General features: G+C 44.9%; 1 protein-coding gene across 1 annotated transcript in view; it reads left to right on the plus strand.

The window, feature by feature from the left end:
- The window catches only part of LOC116941277 (uncharacterized), a 31,587-nt gene extending 16,510 nt beyond the window's left edge, over positions 1-15,077 (plus strand). Inside the window, exons 4-8 of the mRNA XM_032952151.2 lie at positions 1,015-1,344; positions 4,192-4,513; positions 5,219-8,005; positions 9,380-9,524; positions 11,922-15,077. Coding sequence (XP_032808042.2) covers positions 1,015-1,344; positions 4,192-4,513; positions 5,219-8,005; positions 9,380-9,524; positions 11,922-12,167 — 3,830 coding nt within the window. The 3' untranslated portion in view covers positions 12,168-15,077. The remainder of the gene's footprint in view (positions 1-1,014; positions 1,345-4,191; positions 4,514-5,218; positions 8,006-9,379; positions 9,525-11,921) is intronic.
- Positions 15,078-18,687: the final 3,610 nt, after the last annotated feature.

Consider the following 18,687-nt stretch of genomic DNA (forward strand, 5'->3'; position numbering starts at 1 on the left):
TTAATCACTATATTTAGGTCATATTTTTCTAACATTGCCCACATTGGTAGAACATTATAAAATAATTTATTGTTCATACGAAATGACAAACGGAGCATTAACTGGCCTAGTTGATGTGTTTTACATTAATTGCTTAATTCATTACAGCCCACATCAAAACATCTACATTAAAAGAGAAATCCAATAACCTCCCTTGTAGCAGCGTGACAGTGTGTAATAGCGATAATTGATAACAAGGAAAATATTTTACTATTTCATAAATTGTGAGACTGAGAACAATCATGATTAAACCAGAATTAAATTACAAACTTTAATCTGAGTTTTTAATATATAATTATTACTATTAAAATATGCCGTGCGATAGATTAAGTTTCCCTTATTAAGAGTGTGGTCTGAATCATTATTGGTTCAACAGAGAGACTACAAAGGAGAGAAACACTGTTTGATGCATGCATTCATAGCTGAGAAAAATATACGCGTTAAAACTAATTTCAATAGCATTTTTAAAAAATATTTCCATTAAAAAGTTTTTTTAATTGTTGTTCTGAAGTACTCATTTGGATAAACGTTGCCTTATTGCAAGCTAATACTACACAGTGCCTGAGTATTTGTAATTTGTAAAACTTTAAATTTTTCTCAGTTAATGTGAAAATAAGATTATTACAATGTTCTGCCTATGGAGCCCATAGGATTCTGTATCCGCTCAACCCAAGCTTGATCTTCTTGATTAGGCCTTGTCGAGTGCTTCTATCCACTACAAACTACCATGGGCATTTTCAGGGATTGAACATACCCGTAATTAATTGTCTCATTTGTGTGGCATTAACAGATAACATTTTGAATAATTTACCTGAGCATTAATTTGGTGTGGGAGAACTGAAGATGCTCCTGGTAGTGCATGGCAAAGCGAGAGCAAAGAAATGCTTAACACGTAACATAACCCGACGACAGACTTGAATAAGTTCCGATGGCTTAGCATTATGAGTGCGTGCGTGTATCCGTCTGGCTCATTAGATGGGTCCCCAGGCCCTTCCAAGTCTAACACCGAACCGCACCCTTCGAACACTGCCGGGCTGAGCACTTCTCCCCTGGCCTCCGCCGAAGTGCAGTCCACTCACCGCCGGCACGTGTCGCTCACGGGCATCGAGGAGGAGGAGGGTAACCGAGAAGGCCTGCCGGGGAAAAGCAAGAAGAGCACCAGCAGCGGCGGCAGTAACCCGTTTGGGAGCGACGACCTGCGGGACGCGAACCCCTTCTCCGACAAGAAGGGGGCAGACGACCCGGAACACAAAAACCCCTTTCAGGAGAAGTCGCCCCCTTCAGGGTCTGTGTCTTCAGCCCCCGGTGATTGTTTAACTTTTTTTACTGTATGTGTGCATTGTATTACCTGTGAGCAAATCACCTGGAATGCACCCGAACTCGTGCTTGTCCATCCAAGCACAATCCCCAATGGGATGGGTGACCACGGTTGTCATAGGCTGGCAGGCTATATGATGGACATTAGAGGGCAGTAGAGCATAATCGGTTGTTGTGCTATACTTCTATGCTTCCGCATCTATGGAGCTCCCCTTCACCAACATGCACTGACCAGCGTGGTGAATTAATGGTCAAATAATTTCCATGACGCCCATGGCATGGGGAAGCCCTCATTTAGAAGTGGATTGACAAAGTGCTATACATGTACATATAATATAGGTGTACTCTAGATGGTAAATAATTTCATGGAGCTTAGAAGGAAGACATTTGTAAGCCGGCTAGTTAGTCTGAGAGAAAATACTTAAGCTGTTGCGATTTGATTAATTATCACAATACATAGCAACATTGATTCAAGTATTAAAAGAGTCAGTGTAGCACCTCCAGTGGTTGCAGGGGTCAAAAGCATTTTACGTGCAATGTCTACAAATCGAAAATCCATAATACAGGTTTTTAGGGTTAGATCGCATAAATATATAAATGTGTTGTTAAACCCGCCACCACTCGACACAGCCAATTAGTAAGGTTTGTCACGTAAACAGAACGTGCCAATTCGTTACTCGTACAGCACACCGGTGTGTTGGAGAGGCAAGCCACAACATTTACAATCTGAGTACGACGTTTCGCCAGTAATTACAACTAGCTTCATCAGGCGACAGCCAGATTTGTGGAGAAGTCCTCCTGTTTCGTTCCTTATATAGAGGGCTAGATGTGATGACAACACTTGTGCGCTCTTCTTGCGCGAAGTGGGGGCGGATTCATGAATCAACGTACATTATGCATGCACATTATACGAGCCCTTTGATCTTGTACTTCCTGTCCATTGTGTGTACTAAAATAGCCGTACCAACGGTAATCCCTATTGAAGTATCGTTGGCCTGTATAGGCATGCATTTAAACATTGTATTAATTGAACCTCCCGAATAAACGGAAGTCATAATCGTAGCTTATTTATTTTTGGCGACTCCGTCCCACCGCGCGCATAAACGCTGCGACTCGCTTGGCGCGGATCGTTCTGTTGTCATGTCGTCCAAGCGCAGCGAAGACGAATGCGCAGAAGAAACAAAACTTTGATTAGCGCATCGTGTAGAGCTCGTCGCGAGGAGGAGGTTGCCGTATCGTTTGCCTTCAACAGATATAATGACGTCGCAACGCAGTTTATACGAGAGCCAGGGCTTATGGGACCCTGGCATCCCGCCATAAGGTTAATTTGATGATTCGCTTCCAAGCCGCACTAAGTCTGTAGCTATCCGAACAGTTATAATAATATTTATATCTCTCAATTTCGATAGATTCTCTAATTAGTCTTGCCCAGTAGTAACTAGTTTTGCACAGAACTTCAACATTATAAAAATTATTTGAGTGTCCTTCTTGGCACATATGTTCTGCGACTGGGGGTATTTAATATTTCGTTGGGGTTCTTTGGTCTCGTGGTGATCATTGATCCTGTTTGCCCAACATAGCATTTGCCACAAGTGCAATTAATCCGGTACACACCTTCTGTTGATAGCTTCGGTATTACATCTTTTGTACCAGATATTAATTAATGTATTTTATGTACCGTGCCAAATCTGACTCGGATGTTTTGTTTTTCTAAACATCTGGCTAGTTTATCAGTTACTCCCGCAATGTACGGTATTTTAATAGCTTTAATTACTTTGTCCGTTTCAACGCTCGTGTTACTTGATTTGGTTTTGACATTCAATGCCCTGTTGATTTATACATCATTGTAACCGTTCAATTGCAGGGCTTCTCTAACATGTTTAATTTCACTTCTCAGACTATCACCATCTGACACTTTCTTAGCTCAATGAATGAGCGTCTTGATGAGAGCGTATTTCTGGGTGGGGTCATGGTGTGACTTTGCATTCAGATAGGCGTTTAATTGCATGCCTATACAGGCCAACCATACTTCAATAGGGATTACCGTTGGTAAGGCTCTTTTAGTAGGCACAATGGACAAAGAAGTACAAGATTAATGGACTCGCATAATGCGCATGCATAATGTACGTTGATTCAACCCCCCGACTTTACATACGAAGAGCGCACAAGTGTTGTCATCACATCTAGCCCTCTATTTAAGGAACGAAACAGGAGGACTTCTCCACAAATCTGGCTGTCGCCTGATGAAGCTAGTTGTAATTACTGACGGAACGTCGTCATCGGATTGTAAATGTTGTGGCTTGGCTCTCCAACACACCGGTGTGCTGTACGAGTAATTAATTGGCATGTTCTATTTACGTGACAGCTTACTTATTGGCTGTCGGGTGGTGGCGGGTTTAATGACACAACATTTATATATGTGCGATATAACCCAAAAAACCTTTATTGTGGATGATATTGGTCGTGAAAGCCTGCGTGTTAAATCGAAAATCTTTATCATTCTTACACTTCAGTGCATTTATTGTCAGCATAACAATAATTTGTAATTGATGCGTCATTTCTTGATTGCCAACTAATACACGCAAACTGACTTTCACTATCTCAGGTTTGTAATGGTATATCATGTCAAATTGTTCTTTTGAGAAAAGTTACGTGTATTTTTGCGACTAGATACATTGGCTAATTGATGTTATTATAACACAGGCCTACATTTCCGTACACATCAGTGTTCCGAACACTCATAAGTGGTTTGTTCTTGTTGACCGCAATTCAAACAAAGAACAGGAGGGAGAATGAGAAAAAAAAAACCCTTTGGGGCATCTGTTTCTCCCGCAGCAAAAAAATCGGAGGAAAAGAAAAGTCACTCTTCAGGGTTCTCCCTGTCGAGCCTCACCAAGTCGTCCAGCAAACCGTCCAAGGTTCCCGAGCAGCCCAAGCACGCGGATGCGGAACAGCCCAAGAAAGAGTCGGGCAAGAAGCTCAAGCTGCCTTTCTTCTCGACGCCCGACAGCAAGGCAGAGTCTGCCGCCGAGAGCTCGCCGGCCGCCACAAAGCACCCGGCAGAGGAGGTGGCGACGCGGGAAAGCCCAAGGCCGAGCGTGGCGGTTAACCCATTCACCATGGAGGGCAATGACACGGAAACTGTGACGAAGCCAGGGTGAGTGCCGTCCCTGCGCCGGTGAAAGCTGTCTGGGGGGGGCCCCACCACTACACCACCACCCGCGCCCCCCCCCCCCCCCCCCCCAGTTCCTCCCCTCCCTCCCGAATTTTGTTGGTTTTACTGCTGCCATTTTTCAGGTCAACAACAAGCTGCTTTAAAATGAAGGATACGTTTTTCGGCGTGTTTTGATTTTGATGTAAAATGAGTTTATTCACACTCTGCGAAGTGTAAATTGGAATAAATCCTCCGTGCATGTCCTAAGGCGATTTTGCCATGTGTCGCTCGCCGTTTTGGGCAGTCTGTCATTTTGACTGCGGCGGCGTTTATAATTTAAAAGAATTACGAGCACCTTCGTGTAGCTCTGCATTTGATGAGGAACTGCTCTTGTTTTGTCATCCGTCTTGTGCAGCGTAACTTTTTCTCCCTCGGAAGCTTACGTCTTGAAGAAACAAGTTTTGCTTTCCCAGAAGTCTGCCATTTGGACTTGAGTACAATATAATACACTTTAAGACAATTAGGAGATAACTTTTCCGATCATCTACACTGCATTTTACACAGCATGTAGAACACAAAATGCATTTCCATTCAATTTAATTGCTTTGCAGTTCTAATTCGTAACGTGTAAGTTCAAGCGTACATTGTAGGATTGTTGCGGCGCAATCCGGTTAGACTAAGGGAGCGTCTCGTTTGTTCTCCCTGCAGACGGAACATGTCTCCTAAGGCTGAAATCAACCCAGTTCCCTCCCTCAGTGCCTCCTTTCCTACTTTCAACTCCTCCTTATCATCTCCTCCTGCTGTCTTTGATAAGCTGCACCCTGCTCGCACCTCGCAAGCATCCGACAAAGTAGGTCTAGATATGACGCCTGACAGGCAACATTCTCCTGGCAGTCTTGAACGTTCGGGGGAAGGGGAAGAACCGACTTTCAAACGCATTGATAGGTCAGCTTCTTCTCAACTGGTAAAGGCCCTTATGGGTTCTCGACGCGGTCAAGCAGATCAGTCGCCGCCATCCACTATTGACGAAGAAGCTACTTCAATTCAAAACATTGAGGTTGCGAAAGTTGAAGAGAAACATGTGGGGCGGAAAGATCCTCCAAGGGAGCCTTTTGTTGAGCCTGTGGCAGCTGAAGAGAAGTCTGGCAAGAGCACACGTGTCTTGAAGAAAACTCCTCTGGTGGACTTGGAAGCTGAACAAGATGTGGAACCACCAAAACCAGTAGCAAGGAAACCACGAGCACAGGAGCCGGAAAGCCACAGCACTCCGGACACAGCGGTTCCTCCTCCAGTTCCACCACGGAGGATCAAACCAGAGGACAAAACGGAAGTGATTCTGCCCCAGACATTCGAGGTGGTCACTCCAGCAGCTGATCTTGGGCCACTTGTTAAACCTCCCTCTGATCGTGTGTTGAGAGGTGTTTTGCCTCTGCCAGAGAAGACTGCATTTGACGTTGAGCCCAAGAAGAGTGTAGACCAAAATGCAGATGCAGAATTTAAAACATTCAGCGAAAATATTGATGATGATTTTAAAATACCTTCTGTTCCAGTTGAATCACCCTTCCATATAGGAAAGAGCAGTGTTGCGTTCCCAGCTGTAGATGATCCCAGTGGTTTTGTAGACGAAGAAAATGAATATGTAAAAACTAGTCCTGTGGAATTATTTTCGAAGAAGTCACCTCCTAGCAGTAATGCCAGCCCAACTCCTGCCAAAACAGCAGAGCCTTTTTCTTTCGAAAGCATATCTACATCAGTGAAGTCTACAGGGCATATGTTTGTAGCAGATGATGATGACGATAATGATGTAAAAACTATTCCTGTGGAGTTATTTTCAAAGTCATCACCTCCTAGCAGTAATACCAGCCCAACTCCTACAAAGACAGAAGAGCATTTTTCTTTGGGAAGCATATCTGCATCAATACAGTCTGCAGACCACATGTCTTTAACCAAAACCTTAGGCTTTGGTGATCTTCTCCAGGAGTCAGAAAGTCGATATGTAAAGGAACTGAGCGATGATGATGATGAAAAAAAATGTGGTGACATTAAGATGCTAGAGCCTCAAGAAGAAACTGTAACTTTAAGCACAGAATCAATTTCACGTATTGAGGATGTATCTTCTCAGCCTAAGTTTGATCGAGAGAGAAATAATCTGTTGGTGGAGCCCACCAAAACCATGAGTCAGGACCAAAGTGAACCTGTAAAATATGCAATTGAGACATTCGATTCAAAAGTGAAAACACCTGGACACTTGGAGAAAAGTGAAAAATCTCCCGTTAACAAGGTGGAAGATGAGTCCAGTGACTTGAGTGAAGGCTTTCAGCTGGAAAGTGTGAAGGATCGCCAACCCATTATTGAACAAAGTGTCGCAAATGTGCCAGATATCGCACAAAAGTCCTCTTCCACATCTGTGAAGCCTTTAGTCAAAGATAGTCAAATATTGGGTTTAAAAGAAACCAGAAACATAGCCAATTGGCAGACTGAACCTACAACAGATTCAATTGAACTGTCTAGTCATAAAGAAGAAATGCCAAAACCTTTGGCACAAAGTAAGACATCTGCAGCTAAGATGGTGCTTCGATTGAAATCAGAGGAGTTTGACGATTTAAAAGAAGGTCTAGATCCTTGGAGTGCTGAGCCAAGTCCACCATTCAGTGAGAAGAGCTTTACCAAAACACTGCCATCATACTCTGTTGAAGTGATGTCATCTGTTCAGTCTTCTACAAAAAATCGCCCAAAAGAAGACCCTACGCTTTCTCCTTTTGAAAGACCTGAAGATGATGTACAGCAGAAGAAGGCTTCCACTAAATCCCACCGTGAAGAAGCTGAACCCAAGCCTAAGACCCTCCGCAATGTTGTTGAGGAAAGTAGTAAACCCTCTGTGGCATCACGGCCTCCCATCACTGAGGACAAGAGCCCAGCACAGTCACTGCCTACGCAGAAGGTAGAGGCCCTTGTCTGGAGCCCCACTCCCGAAGGAGGTAAAACAAAAGGCTTTCCACAGGCATCAGCCCGTGTGCCGCTGACGGATTCCAAACCCACCCAGCCACTAGTTGCCTCTTGCCCTCCAGTACCAAAGCAGAGCCCCGCAGACCCTGAAGCCAACACCAAGAAAACGCTAAAGGTTCTGGTTCTTGACGAAGACGACATGGACGACGTGATTACAGCAACCTTTGGGGAAAAAACGGAGCCGGCTCCATCGCCTGCTGGCATTTTTTCTGCAAAGGATAATCTGTGGGGCGGCACCAAAGACCAATTCGGCACAAGCAACAAATTTCCTCCAGCAGCCTCCAGCTCACCTTTGTCCAATACTGCCGCTTGCTTTAATGTCTCAACCTCCGAGTCCTCGGCTGACATTTTTCCTGCTTTGGACCACAAGTCTGCTCCTAAATCTGGTGCTGCTCCTGTAGCTTCTGAACCCCACTGTGAGTCCGAGGGTGAGGCCCAAGCAGCCAGCGTAGCACGAGTACACCTGGCAGACATCAACAGTCGGAACAGGTGAGACATATGGGTCTCCTAGGGACAAATCAGGTCATGTTACTAACAAGCAGGGCTTGGGTGCGCCTCTAAGCTGCTTGCTTTGCACATCAGTGCTTCTGTGGTCATTGTATTTGTGAGCCCTTGGGGCTCAAGGCATTAATCAAGCATTTAATCAGCCAACTGCCGTCGGTGTCGGCCGTCTATATGTAAATATAATTCAGAAAAAGTTGACAAAACAAGAGCATGTTTACCAAACTCGTACGGGGCACTCTGTCATTTTATGCACTCGGGAGTGGCAAAATTATAATTATCATAACACTTAACCAGGTTACGTGGATTAATAACATTTTTAGGCAACAAGGCATTGTGCACCAGGTGGCAGATGCTGTATTAGTACACAATGACGTGCCGCATCAAAGGGCAATTGGAAACGGCACGTGGCAAACTCATGTAAACTCACCCGGCAATCTACCTGCCCTCGGGTGCAATACGGGGACAGCCCTTTCAGAAAATAGGTAAAGCAGTAATTGAAGAAGCCAGTCGAACACTGTTCGGCTATTACCAAACTCAAGTCCCCTTGTGTCTCCAATCCACATGGCACGTGGCAGTGAATGGAGGGGGACTTATTGTCTGTGGAATTGCAAATGACGAGCTCCCGGGTGTGGTGGGCAGGCACGTGCTCGCCCTGTTTTGACACTTTTGGTGTTTTACAATAGCCGCAGCTGATAGGGAGGGGGGGGGAGGCTTTTCGCTGGCCGGCTGTGGTGTGAAGTTGACACTGCACAAATCTCTGCATCGCTCCGCCTGTCATCGCCATCCTCCGCACACTCTTTCTCTCTGCTCCCTTGTTTTCATCTCTTGATTACTTCTTGGGTTTTACTAACATTTTTTCCCCCTGTCCAGAATTTTGCTGATGGTAGTTATTCGTTATTCCAACTGTTTTTCTTTACTTGTTTTGGGGGATTTTTTTGGGAAATCGAATATAAAAGTGATCTTGGAGTGATATCAATATTTTTTTATTCATGTAACGATTTTCTCCGTGCGATTCGATGAATTGTCACAATTCTTTTGTCGTTGTGATTACATTCAACTATCAGTTATTTGATTTATCTCTTATACGTTATTATTTACACAGTTATATTTGCTCTTTTAGCCTCAAGGTAGCAATTGCATGCCATTAGCATGTAATCTGCCTGAATGATAACACATCGATTCTCATACACACGATTCGATGCATGTATTGTGATAATTTGCTCGGTGATTAATTGACGCATCATTACATGCCTGATCCTTTTTCGCTGGCTGCATTAAAACGTGATCGCTTTGATTGTGTGCCCTATGTTGTTTCTCTTTAACGTTTTGTTGATTTCACCCACCCTGCTGCAAAACCAGCACACCACACCCCATCAAGCCCATGCGAATCAGGGCAGTGGAACTGCCCTCCAACTCCAGCCCTGTTGCAGCCCCGAGGGAGCCAAGAAACCAAGGCAAGCGGCCGGCACCGGCGGTGCCCAGCGGCTTACTGATGAATGACAAGGTGAGTGGGGCCACGCACGGCGGTGGCATTCGGGCCGTAAACTCTGATGGACAAGGGACCGTGTGTTCCAGGGGTAGGGTAACATACGGCAATAGGGCCTGCGACTTAATGGCTTTACGGCCCATGGTCTACCACATGGAAACGGTCCACAAACTATTTATCCAACCTGCAAACATTGTAGCCACACTAATTGAGCACAAGAGTGACTGAGGTCCGTGTTAATGTATGGCCCATCATAGGTTTTTGAAAGTCCTATTTGGCCTTCGGCAATGAAAAGGTTTTCTGCCTCTTAATGGACAGACTGGGCAGTGGCCCAACAAGGCAGTCCTGCGTATGGACTTAAATGCCCTGTGGCTGTAGGCTAGGAGTATCATGATTCACCACCACCCCCCTACTCCGAATGATTTTATGAATCATGATTCAGGGTCACAATCCCATGAATGGGTATAGAGGTCATGCAAACCCTGTATGTACAATGTGTACGAATCGTAAAACGTTGATTATTGTGCACACGATTCAATGGGTGTATCATGAGCTTAAGAATCTGTATTAATCGATTCGTAAATGGATGCATCGTTGTGTACATAGGCATGTTGAACTTCCTTCGCACCATACGTAGCTAACCGTGATAATCAGAGGTGCGGTAGGACAACAAACTAAACACAAAAAAACATTTCTAAAGAAACAATAAAATAATTAAAAATATATCTTTATTGTTTCCCTTCTACGTGACTTTACCGAAAGAACCAAGAATATGAATCCTTGCAGTCACGAAAGCTTTAAATCAAAATTTCTAATAGTTTTCAATCTATATTTAAAATTGCAGTCAATCTATTTCTCAACCCGTTGAGTGGCATTTGTATTTGTGCAGCTGGGTACTAATTGCAGAAATACAATTGCATTGACCGACAGGGAATGTCATCAATGTGGCATTTAATGGTTATTATTTGCAAATAAATTCCAACTGTGATAAAAAATAAGCCCCACATTTTACTGAAGTGCATGATAAGTCTCAGTTTTTTTTTGTGTTGGCTATATTTACTTGCAAATGGTTTTTGTTCATATTATCCACAGTTGTGTTCGTTTAATAAGTCCCTTTGAAATTCGTTCTGTTTACACCTTTGCGTGCAGTGTGCAAAGTAGGGGGGCCCGCATTGCAATTTACCAGGCAGAACAGTTGTGAGAAAATTGCAAAGTGAGCTCTCAGTAATAATTCAAGTTATAATTATAATGAGATGGTTCTTCTCTAGCTTTGCCTGCAGCTACTCTTTGGTGGCCAAATTGTAAAAAAATATATATATCTCACATGAGTGCCAGGAACGAGATAAATTGGTCGAATCGTTCAGAGGCATTTAGGCACATGCAGTAGTAGGTGAGAAGAGACAAGAATACGTTTGGTGAGGGAGGCCAAATGCCCCGTGGAATGTTCGTTTTAGTGAGACATGGCTGGATTTGCTGTCCATGGCCCGATAAGCTGACAGACTTTGAGCCAACTGTGATGAGTTGCAAGTCCAACGCTGCCGTAATAAAAGCATGGGATTTTGTTACAATTTAAACATAATGGTAAACTATGCTAAACCGTTAATATGAGCGTTTTTTAACCTCGGGCTGTCTTTTAGCACGAGCGTCACGTGGCTTAAAATATTTTTAAGTGGCAGCAAAAAGGCTGATATTTTTGGCTTTGACATTTGGAGCATTTAATTGCGTGTTTCAATGGCGATTCTTGTTGTGCGTTTGCTTTAAAGCTGACAATTTGTGCATCGTATCTAATAATAATAATAAAAAACACTTTTGAAGCATTTCATAAAACGGTGTTTACGCAGACTACGTTCGAATTAAAGTAACACATTAATGCTGCCTTTTGACAAACAAGCAATAATTACAAAGAGTGTTGATGCATGTTTTGTTTAGAAATTACTCCATCAGCACCTGACAATTTGTAAGCTAATTTGCCAGGACTACAGTTATAAAAAAAAGGAAAATGATCGTATCAAGCAGACTGGTGATCATAGGGGAAACAACACCATTTACACACTGCTTATTGTCATTAGATACACACTGTTGTTTCATAGCATTTTCTTTCGCTGTTATTATGCAGTTTATAAAACTGACATTTGCAGCTGTCCACTAAACACTTTTCATTTTTTTCTGTTTTGAACTGCCTCTGGTGTAGCCAAGCCATAACTCTAAACTGATGGATTTTCATTGACCATTTCATTCCCGACCATAAAAGCGATTCGTCTTGGACATCGATCAATGCAATTCGTCGTGCTCCGTCTTATCAACAAAACTTGTTCCCCCCCCCCCCCCTACTCCATCCGCCTTACCCATTTTTCCCCTCCCCTATCTGCTCTCTCCCACGGCCGTGGCTTAAAATAAAAAAAAAAACGCATAAAGGACTTGGCGATGGAGATGCGCGAGAGCCAGGGAGGCCAGGACGAAGGGCCCTATGCGCACCTGACGCGTGCCGAGCTCGTGCAGCTGCTGACACGGCAGCAGGCGGAGCTGGTGGACCGAGAGCAGCGCATCCACGCCATGGAGGACTACATCGACAACCTGCTGGTGCGCGTCATTGAGGAAACCCCCGCCATCCTGCGGCAGCCCGAGCGCGGCGCGGGCCGCAAAGCCGGTCGGGTGTGGTGACCTCGCAGAAGTTCCCCTCTGACGCCACCCATCCCACACGTCACTCTTCTTTATTTGTCCACGTGAAAGAGACGTGTGACGTCGGTGGACTACGTTGGCAGTGGTGTTAGGAGCCCAGGCCTGTAAAACCTCACCACCATCACCATCAATGCTGTCTTTTAACAAACAAGCAATAATTGTGTTTATCCAGAGCAGAGAGCTATTGCCCCAAAACGCTAGCTTACTGCACTGTTATTCTGTTGTAAGCAGTGCTAATGATGATGGTGGCGAGTCTTTTTTTTGTTCAGCCTCTGCTTATAAATTCACAATTTCTCGGGCGAGCACAATCGAGGGCATGTTGAGCTCAACGGAGAAACTCCTCTTGGCATAATGCTCTCCCATTGCAATGTCGTAAAATTAGTAGTTCAAGAAGGAGCGTGGTTAAGTAACAGGGGGGGGGGGGGCGCCCCAAACCCATCCCTAATCCTCCTGCGAGCTGTGCAGGTGGTGCTGAGATGTACAGTGGAGACGGCGATAGGGTTGAGCCCTGCAGGTGCTGAGCGGCTGTCCCTTGAAAGCCACCAGCCTCCTGCCCCTCTCTTCCGCCACTCTTCAAACAGCTCCTGTTTCTCTCTCTCTCTTTCGTACCTTCCTTCCCTTTACCTCGGCTCCGCGCCTTGGAAACCCCCTCTCTCTGTGAGATAATCTTCTGTGTGCCTGCCCCTGTGGTGACCACACGGCCGCTCCCGACTCTCTAATCGGCTGTGGGAGGATGCAGCCGCGAAGTTCGCTGTGAAGCGTGCTGTGCGGAGCAGCGCGCCGCGTTGGCAATTATAAACGGTGCCTTCACAGCGCATGTCGCGAGACACTGGGTGGGGGGGGGGGGGGTAGTTTTTAAAACGCTGGCGCGACCACTGACGATGGATGCTCACGGGGGAAATCGGTGCGCGGGTGTGCGGCATCCTTCCAAGATTCAAATACTGTATCCTGCTTCCTTGCAAATTTTGATTAAAACAATAATGGTGGGTTTAAATCTCACGAAGATTAACGTATAAAAACTGTCGTTCTTTCAGCATTTAGTCTTCACAAAATTTGGTGTATCTGATGAAATTGAGGTTTTTTTTTTCTATCCCAAAAATACACATTGTGTAACTGTCTTGTAATAATGATAATGACAAAGGGTGTCGGTGAACGTCTTCGTGCAGATGCAATTTATTTGTATCCTGGAATGTTATATACCAAAGGGCTTTCTTGATAATTATGCACTGTTAGTAGAACGTCCAATATGCTGTTTTCTGAGTTCACCGAATGCTGATGGTGATTAGTTTTTGTTAAACTACTGTTTTGAGCGCCGCCTTGGTTTTGTTGCGCTACGGATTAACTGTTGGCACCCCATGCAATTTGTAAAGCATATGCTGAGATTTCCTCCAGTGTGTCTGATTGCGGTTGCTCTCCCAGCAACGAGGATCACGTTGGAATGTTTTGCCTCATTACTAAGTAAAGTGGCCTCCTACACAAAAGCCTTGAAGAATGAAGTGCAAGATTTGTCACACGAAAAATTATACACTGGCTCCACCTTACATTACTGCTATTTAAATGAATTCCATGAATAAAAAAAATAACAACATACTTCTGTTACACGTATACGGTATATTACAGTGTAGGCTGACGATATGTCTGTAATTGGTGGCGTGGTTGAGTGCAATTGTGCTGTTTTTGACATGTCTAAAAGACACTGGAGTGCTGGACTGGCATATGGGGCCAGTAGAAATCTCATAAAACACTAATAATAATGAGAAATAGTTTTGTGTGTTCACTTTGTCTCACTACCTTACCGTTTTGTACTTTCAGTGTTTGGTTTTTTCTCACACTTGTAAGAGCAAAATAAAGTTTGTTTGGCTGGTACAGACAAAACGGTATGCATCTACTGAGATTACATCTCCTCGACTTGCCGTCAGGTTCCTCATACAGCGTTGGCTTTTTTGGCAAAAGAGATCGTGTCCCAACCCACGTGGCGCGTGCATGTTCATGCTGCATGTCAGAGATGCTTTGTACGCGAGTCCGTGTTTGGTTACTTGAGGGATTTTTTTTTCGAAACCGTACAGGTTATTGGTTTGTATTTGTGGTTAAACCGGTGAAAATTATTATTGGTGGAAGCAGACTCGGTTCACTCTTCAGCAAAGTCATTTGAAGTACAAGCTGATTTTTTTGGCATGCAGACAGATGGAATTTTTTTATCGATTGCCATTTCAATGTTTCGTATGGATGACATTTCAAATAAAACTTTCCACGTGATAGACATGATTATAATGAGATTAATTACAAATCAAAGGAAGTGTGAGGCAAAATCAATCCTGACTTAATATTGTACAAACACTGGTTTTATTTCTTGCTTGTTCATTAAACCAAAAAATGTAATTCAATTTGAGTTCAACCAATGTAGTCCTTTGAGAGATTTCTATTGGCTCCCAATAATTTCCTTTGTTGGTTTCGAGCGTGGAGAACATTCCGTTGGTTTTTGAAGTAATTTCTGTATATTCTTATGTTCCTAAAATGTTTATAATTGTCGTTAGCACAAGTATCGTTTGCTTAGGAAATATATCCTTTCACAGAAATTATATAAATATTAAAAATTCGATGGACGTGTAGGCGTAGTTTCTGCAAGTGCACAATATTAACAATGTACAACTAGATTTAAAAGTGTATTGTAGCCTTCCCTCTAATTGATGACTCACGCCAAATGACCTGCAATAACATGAAACGATTAAATAATTACTTGTATATTGAGTGCCTTCATATCGGACGTATGGCGTTTGTAACACAACCTATGCATGGACAAATATCGATTGGATCTTAGTCACACAATATGGTGAAGGAGGTATGTTGGAAAGTGGTTTATTATTAATAAAGTATTTTATTCTGTAAAATGGCTATTATGGGTCCTCGATTGTTGCCGATTTGCACTGAGAGACAAATAGGAACATGTGGAGGTTATACATAGTGTTAATAAAGTTAGTGTGCTTTGACTCGTCACTAGATGGGAAGAGGGTCAAGAATAACGATAGGGAATTGCAGCCAAGGGAGGGAACTCTCCCGAGAGGATGTCCACTGATGAAATGGAACGATGAAATCGGTTCGCGTGCAAGTGCTAGGTAGATTGTTGTAACGCGGTATCACGAGGGGTGATTTTCCCACGACAAAAATCCAACAGCTGCGGTGCTGTAGTTTATGCCATTGATACCTGTAGCTGATTTGCCTGGAATACCCTCAATCTCATCCCTTCTCAAGAGCTAGAGAGCTGTGCCTGGATAATGCTTGGATGGGTGACCGAGCTTGTGAAACGCAGATGTAATATACTAATGCTATTTTTATTTTACCAGGTAAGGCCCATTGAGTTATATGGCTCTTTCAGAGCGACGTGGCCACAAATGATAGCTCAACGAAGTGGCTTATGTGGAAATTTGTAGCAGCCAAAGAAATACTGTAGTCTCCAAACGCATGTTTCTAAACATGGAGGGACAAACCGGAGGACCCGTAGTTAAATCGACGTGACCACGGGGAGAACATGAAAACTCAGAAATGTACAGACGTCAGGGTTGGGATCGAACCCACGATCTCCTCCATACCAGGCGAGGTAGTTACTAGGAGGGGGGGCTCTTGTAGTAAGACACAACCACAGCACCGGGTCGGTCCGGGCTTCGTTCTTGGCTCTTGAAGCTCGTCACCTCCCCTCGTGCTCTCTCCTTTTACCCTTCTCGAGCTCCCTTTGTGACTGTGCAAAGTGACAATGCACAGTCAACACATAGTCACTTTAAGATGTTTTTCTTGTTCGTGTTTTTTTGTTTAGTTGAGGTTGCACCCGATTCAAGAGCCGAATGGCTCACAGGGCTATACCAAAATAAACTTAAACTGAAACATCTCCCCGCTTGGCCGCCCCAGGTTTGCTGCGAGGCTATGCTGTTGTCAGCACAGCGCAGCAATATCCAATGCCCTGTGGCTCTGTCTGTCTATGCTACCAATTTTCAGCAGTGCACAGTGACTATGGAGTGGCGATGTTCTGGTCATGAGACCCACGGGGACATGCGCGGCATGAGAAGGCGGGGTGTTGATAAAAGGGTTGCGTAGATGCATCCTATTAGAAATGTACGTTTCATACGTGACTTCTTCGTTCAACACTGGAGTTTTATTATTGTGTAGGCAACGGAACAAATATAATACTGTGAACAGTCAACGTGTCTCCATGTTCAACCAATAGGGAGGCACTCATTACCCTAAGCCCATGGTGTAAATTCCACATTTCCACGACATGTGCCCGTCCGATTCTGACAACAAAAAAGCACCGTGTTTGACTCCGTGTATTCATATTTACAGCCCTTCCTCAATACACCGATGTATGAAAGCCTCCCTACACCCATGTAGGTTGGGAGGGTTGTTCGGCCATACTTCACCACGCTGGTCAGTGCGTTTTGATAAGAGGGGAGAGGGGGTGGCTGGAACTGGTTCAGATATCACTCGCCAGTTGTGTTAGTCGTGACCGAGACCTCGGAACTCGGCTCACCAAAATTCATCGTGCAAGTGTGCTAACCACTGCACCCACCGCTCCATATATATGTATATTTAACTCGGTGACTTTTCTAATGTCATCCATCGCCTTCACTCCGCCAACAGCCGAAAGCAGAGCTGCTCGTGCGCATCAAACAACAGAACAATTGCGTCTGTACATATTTAAACATCTTATTAAGCCTCGGCGAAGTTCATTAAAACGCTAGATAGTGTTTCAGAGGCCGTTTAAATGTAATAGTATATGTGTTTGCACCGGAGGCGATGTTGTGGCGTCTTCCTCTGTCCTACTCACTCACCCTCATGCGTATCATATGTGCCCTGTATACATAACCTGTGCGTAAACGCGTGTCCCCTGTAATACACGGGGCCAGAGGACAGCGGATAGATACGCCATCCCATTAAGGCTCAAACTATACGAGGGGGGGGGGGGTGCTCCCTGCCATTGTCAATAATGGATAAATCTCAGCTCTGAATGGCTTCTGATGTCCCGCGTTAACCAATACCCCACCCCCACTCCTCCCTCTTATGTCGAGGTGTCAGCGCGTGTAGACGTCTATCTGGCTCGATTCTCACTTCAGCTCGGTTCGCTCTGACCAGGACGCGAGCACAACAGTGAGCTGAGCACGTGGCTGCGCTCACGATCACGCGCCAGCTGTCATGGTCGCGTCACGGCCACCACCACCACCCCCACCACCACCCCCGCTGCTGCGATGGAAATTTCTGCCGCTCTTATTAAAGGGAACCAGGTGTCTCTTCGTGTGTCCAAATACGGGGGGGGGGGGACGCATTCAGACCACCTGTCAGAGGCCCCTGGGGCTTTTAAACGGCACACGTGTGTACATATATATTTACATCATGCATAATAGATACAGTACTAAAAACGCGGGCTGTGTGTGTTTGTGTGCTCGCTGACAGCACTTGCCCCAGTCTTGTCGAAGGCTATACGGGGGATCTTTGTCTCTTTACGTATATATTCGCGGGGAGCTGTAGTGTAGCGGTTAGCGCGCTGCGTTACGAACCCGGCCACCCGAGTTCGATTCAGGCTCACGGCCAACACCAGTGACGATTATATGAACCGGTCCTCGGCATTCTTCCCTGGATCGACTTAGCCCCCAATGAGTACCTGGTGCGGTGTGTCAACATAGCCACAGGAGAGACAAAGGCGGTTGGGTGTGGTACTGGCCACCCACCCCCTCGTGTACCGTGCCGGCCTGCATAGGTGCTCGCTGATAGCAACTCTTTCCCCAAAGGTCTGTTAAGGTTATACGGGGGATCTTTGTATAGTGCAGTTTGCTGTCATTTCCCGCACCTCCGATTAGCACGGTTGGCTACGTACGGTGCGAAAGAAGTTCAAATATACATACATAGCTAACTCTGGTCTTAACAGACCGCTTCTCAAGCTTTCACGCTTTTTTTCTATTTCAAATACGTGAAATTATAACCGTGGTGTGGTTGACTCACAACCACGCTTAGCTCGTGGTTGCACCCGGTTGGTACAGGCTATGGGAGATGTTGCCTGGCTTGAGCTGCGAAGTGAACCAAAGCTGGCGGTGGTGAGATGTCGACTACCTCGCCTGGTATACAGGAAGGTCGTGGGTTCGATCCCCACCCTGACACCTGCTGTATATTTGGAGTTTGTTTTCCCCGTGGTCGCGTGGATTGTTCTCCAGGTCCTCTCGTGTTCCCCTGCACATTTAGACTCAGCATGCGTTTAGAGTATCTGGCTGCTATAAGTGTCCACATGCGAAACCAATTCGTTGATCTATCGTTTGCCGGCCAGGTCGCTTCTGACAAAGAGCCAATAAAGCTCAGCGGGCCTTACCTGTTCAAGTAAAAAAAAAATGTTTAGCTTAGTTTTGGCGATACTGCCTTGTATTGAATCCATCTGTGCGGATTTTTCGGATGTCGACCAGAGCTTGTCTGGAGTTGTCGACACGTGCTCGTGAGATGGCCATAAGATGCCAGTGCTGGGTGTCAT

This window comes from Petromyzon marinus, chromosome 11 (assembly GCF_048934315.1).
Source record: "Petromyzon marinus isolate PM22_M1 ecotype Great Lakes invasive population chromosome 11, UKy_Petmar_22M1.pri1.0, whole genome shotgun sequence".
NCBI classification, from domain to species: Eukaryota; Metazoa; Chordata; class Hyperoartia; order Petromyzontiformes; family Petromyzontidae; genus Petromyzon; species Petromyzon marinus.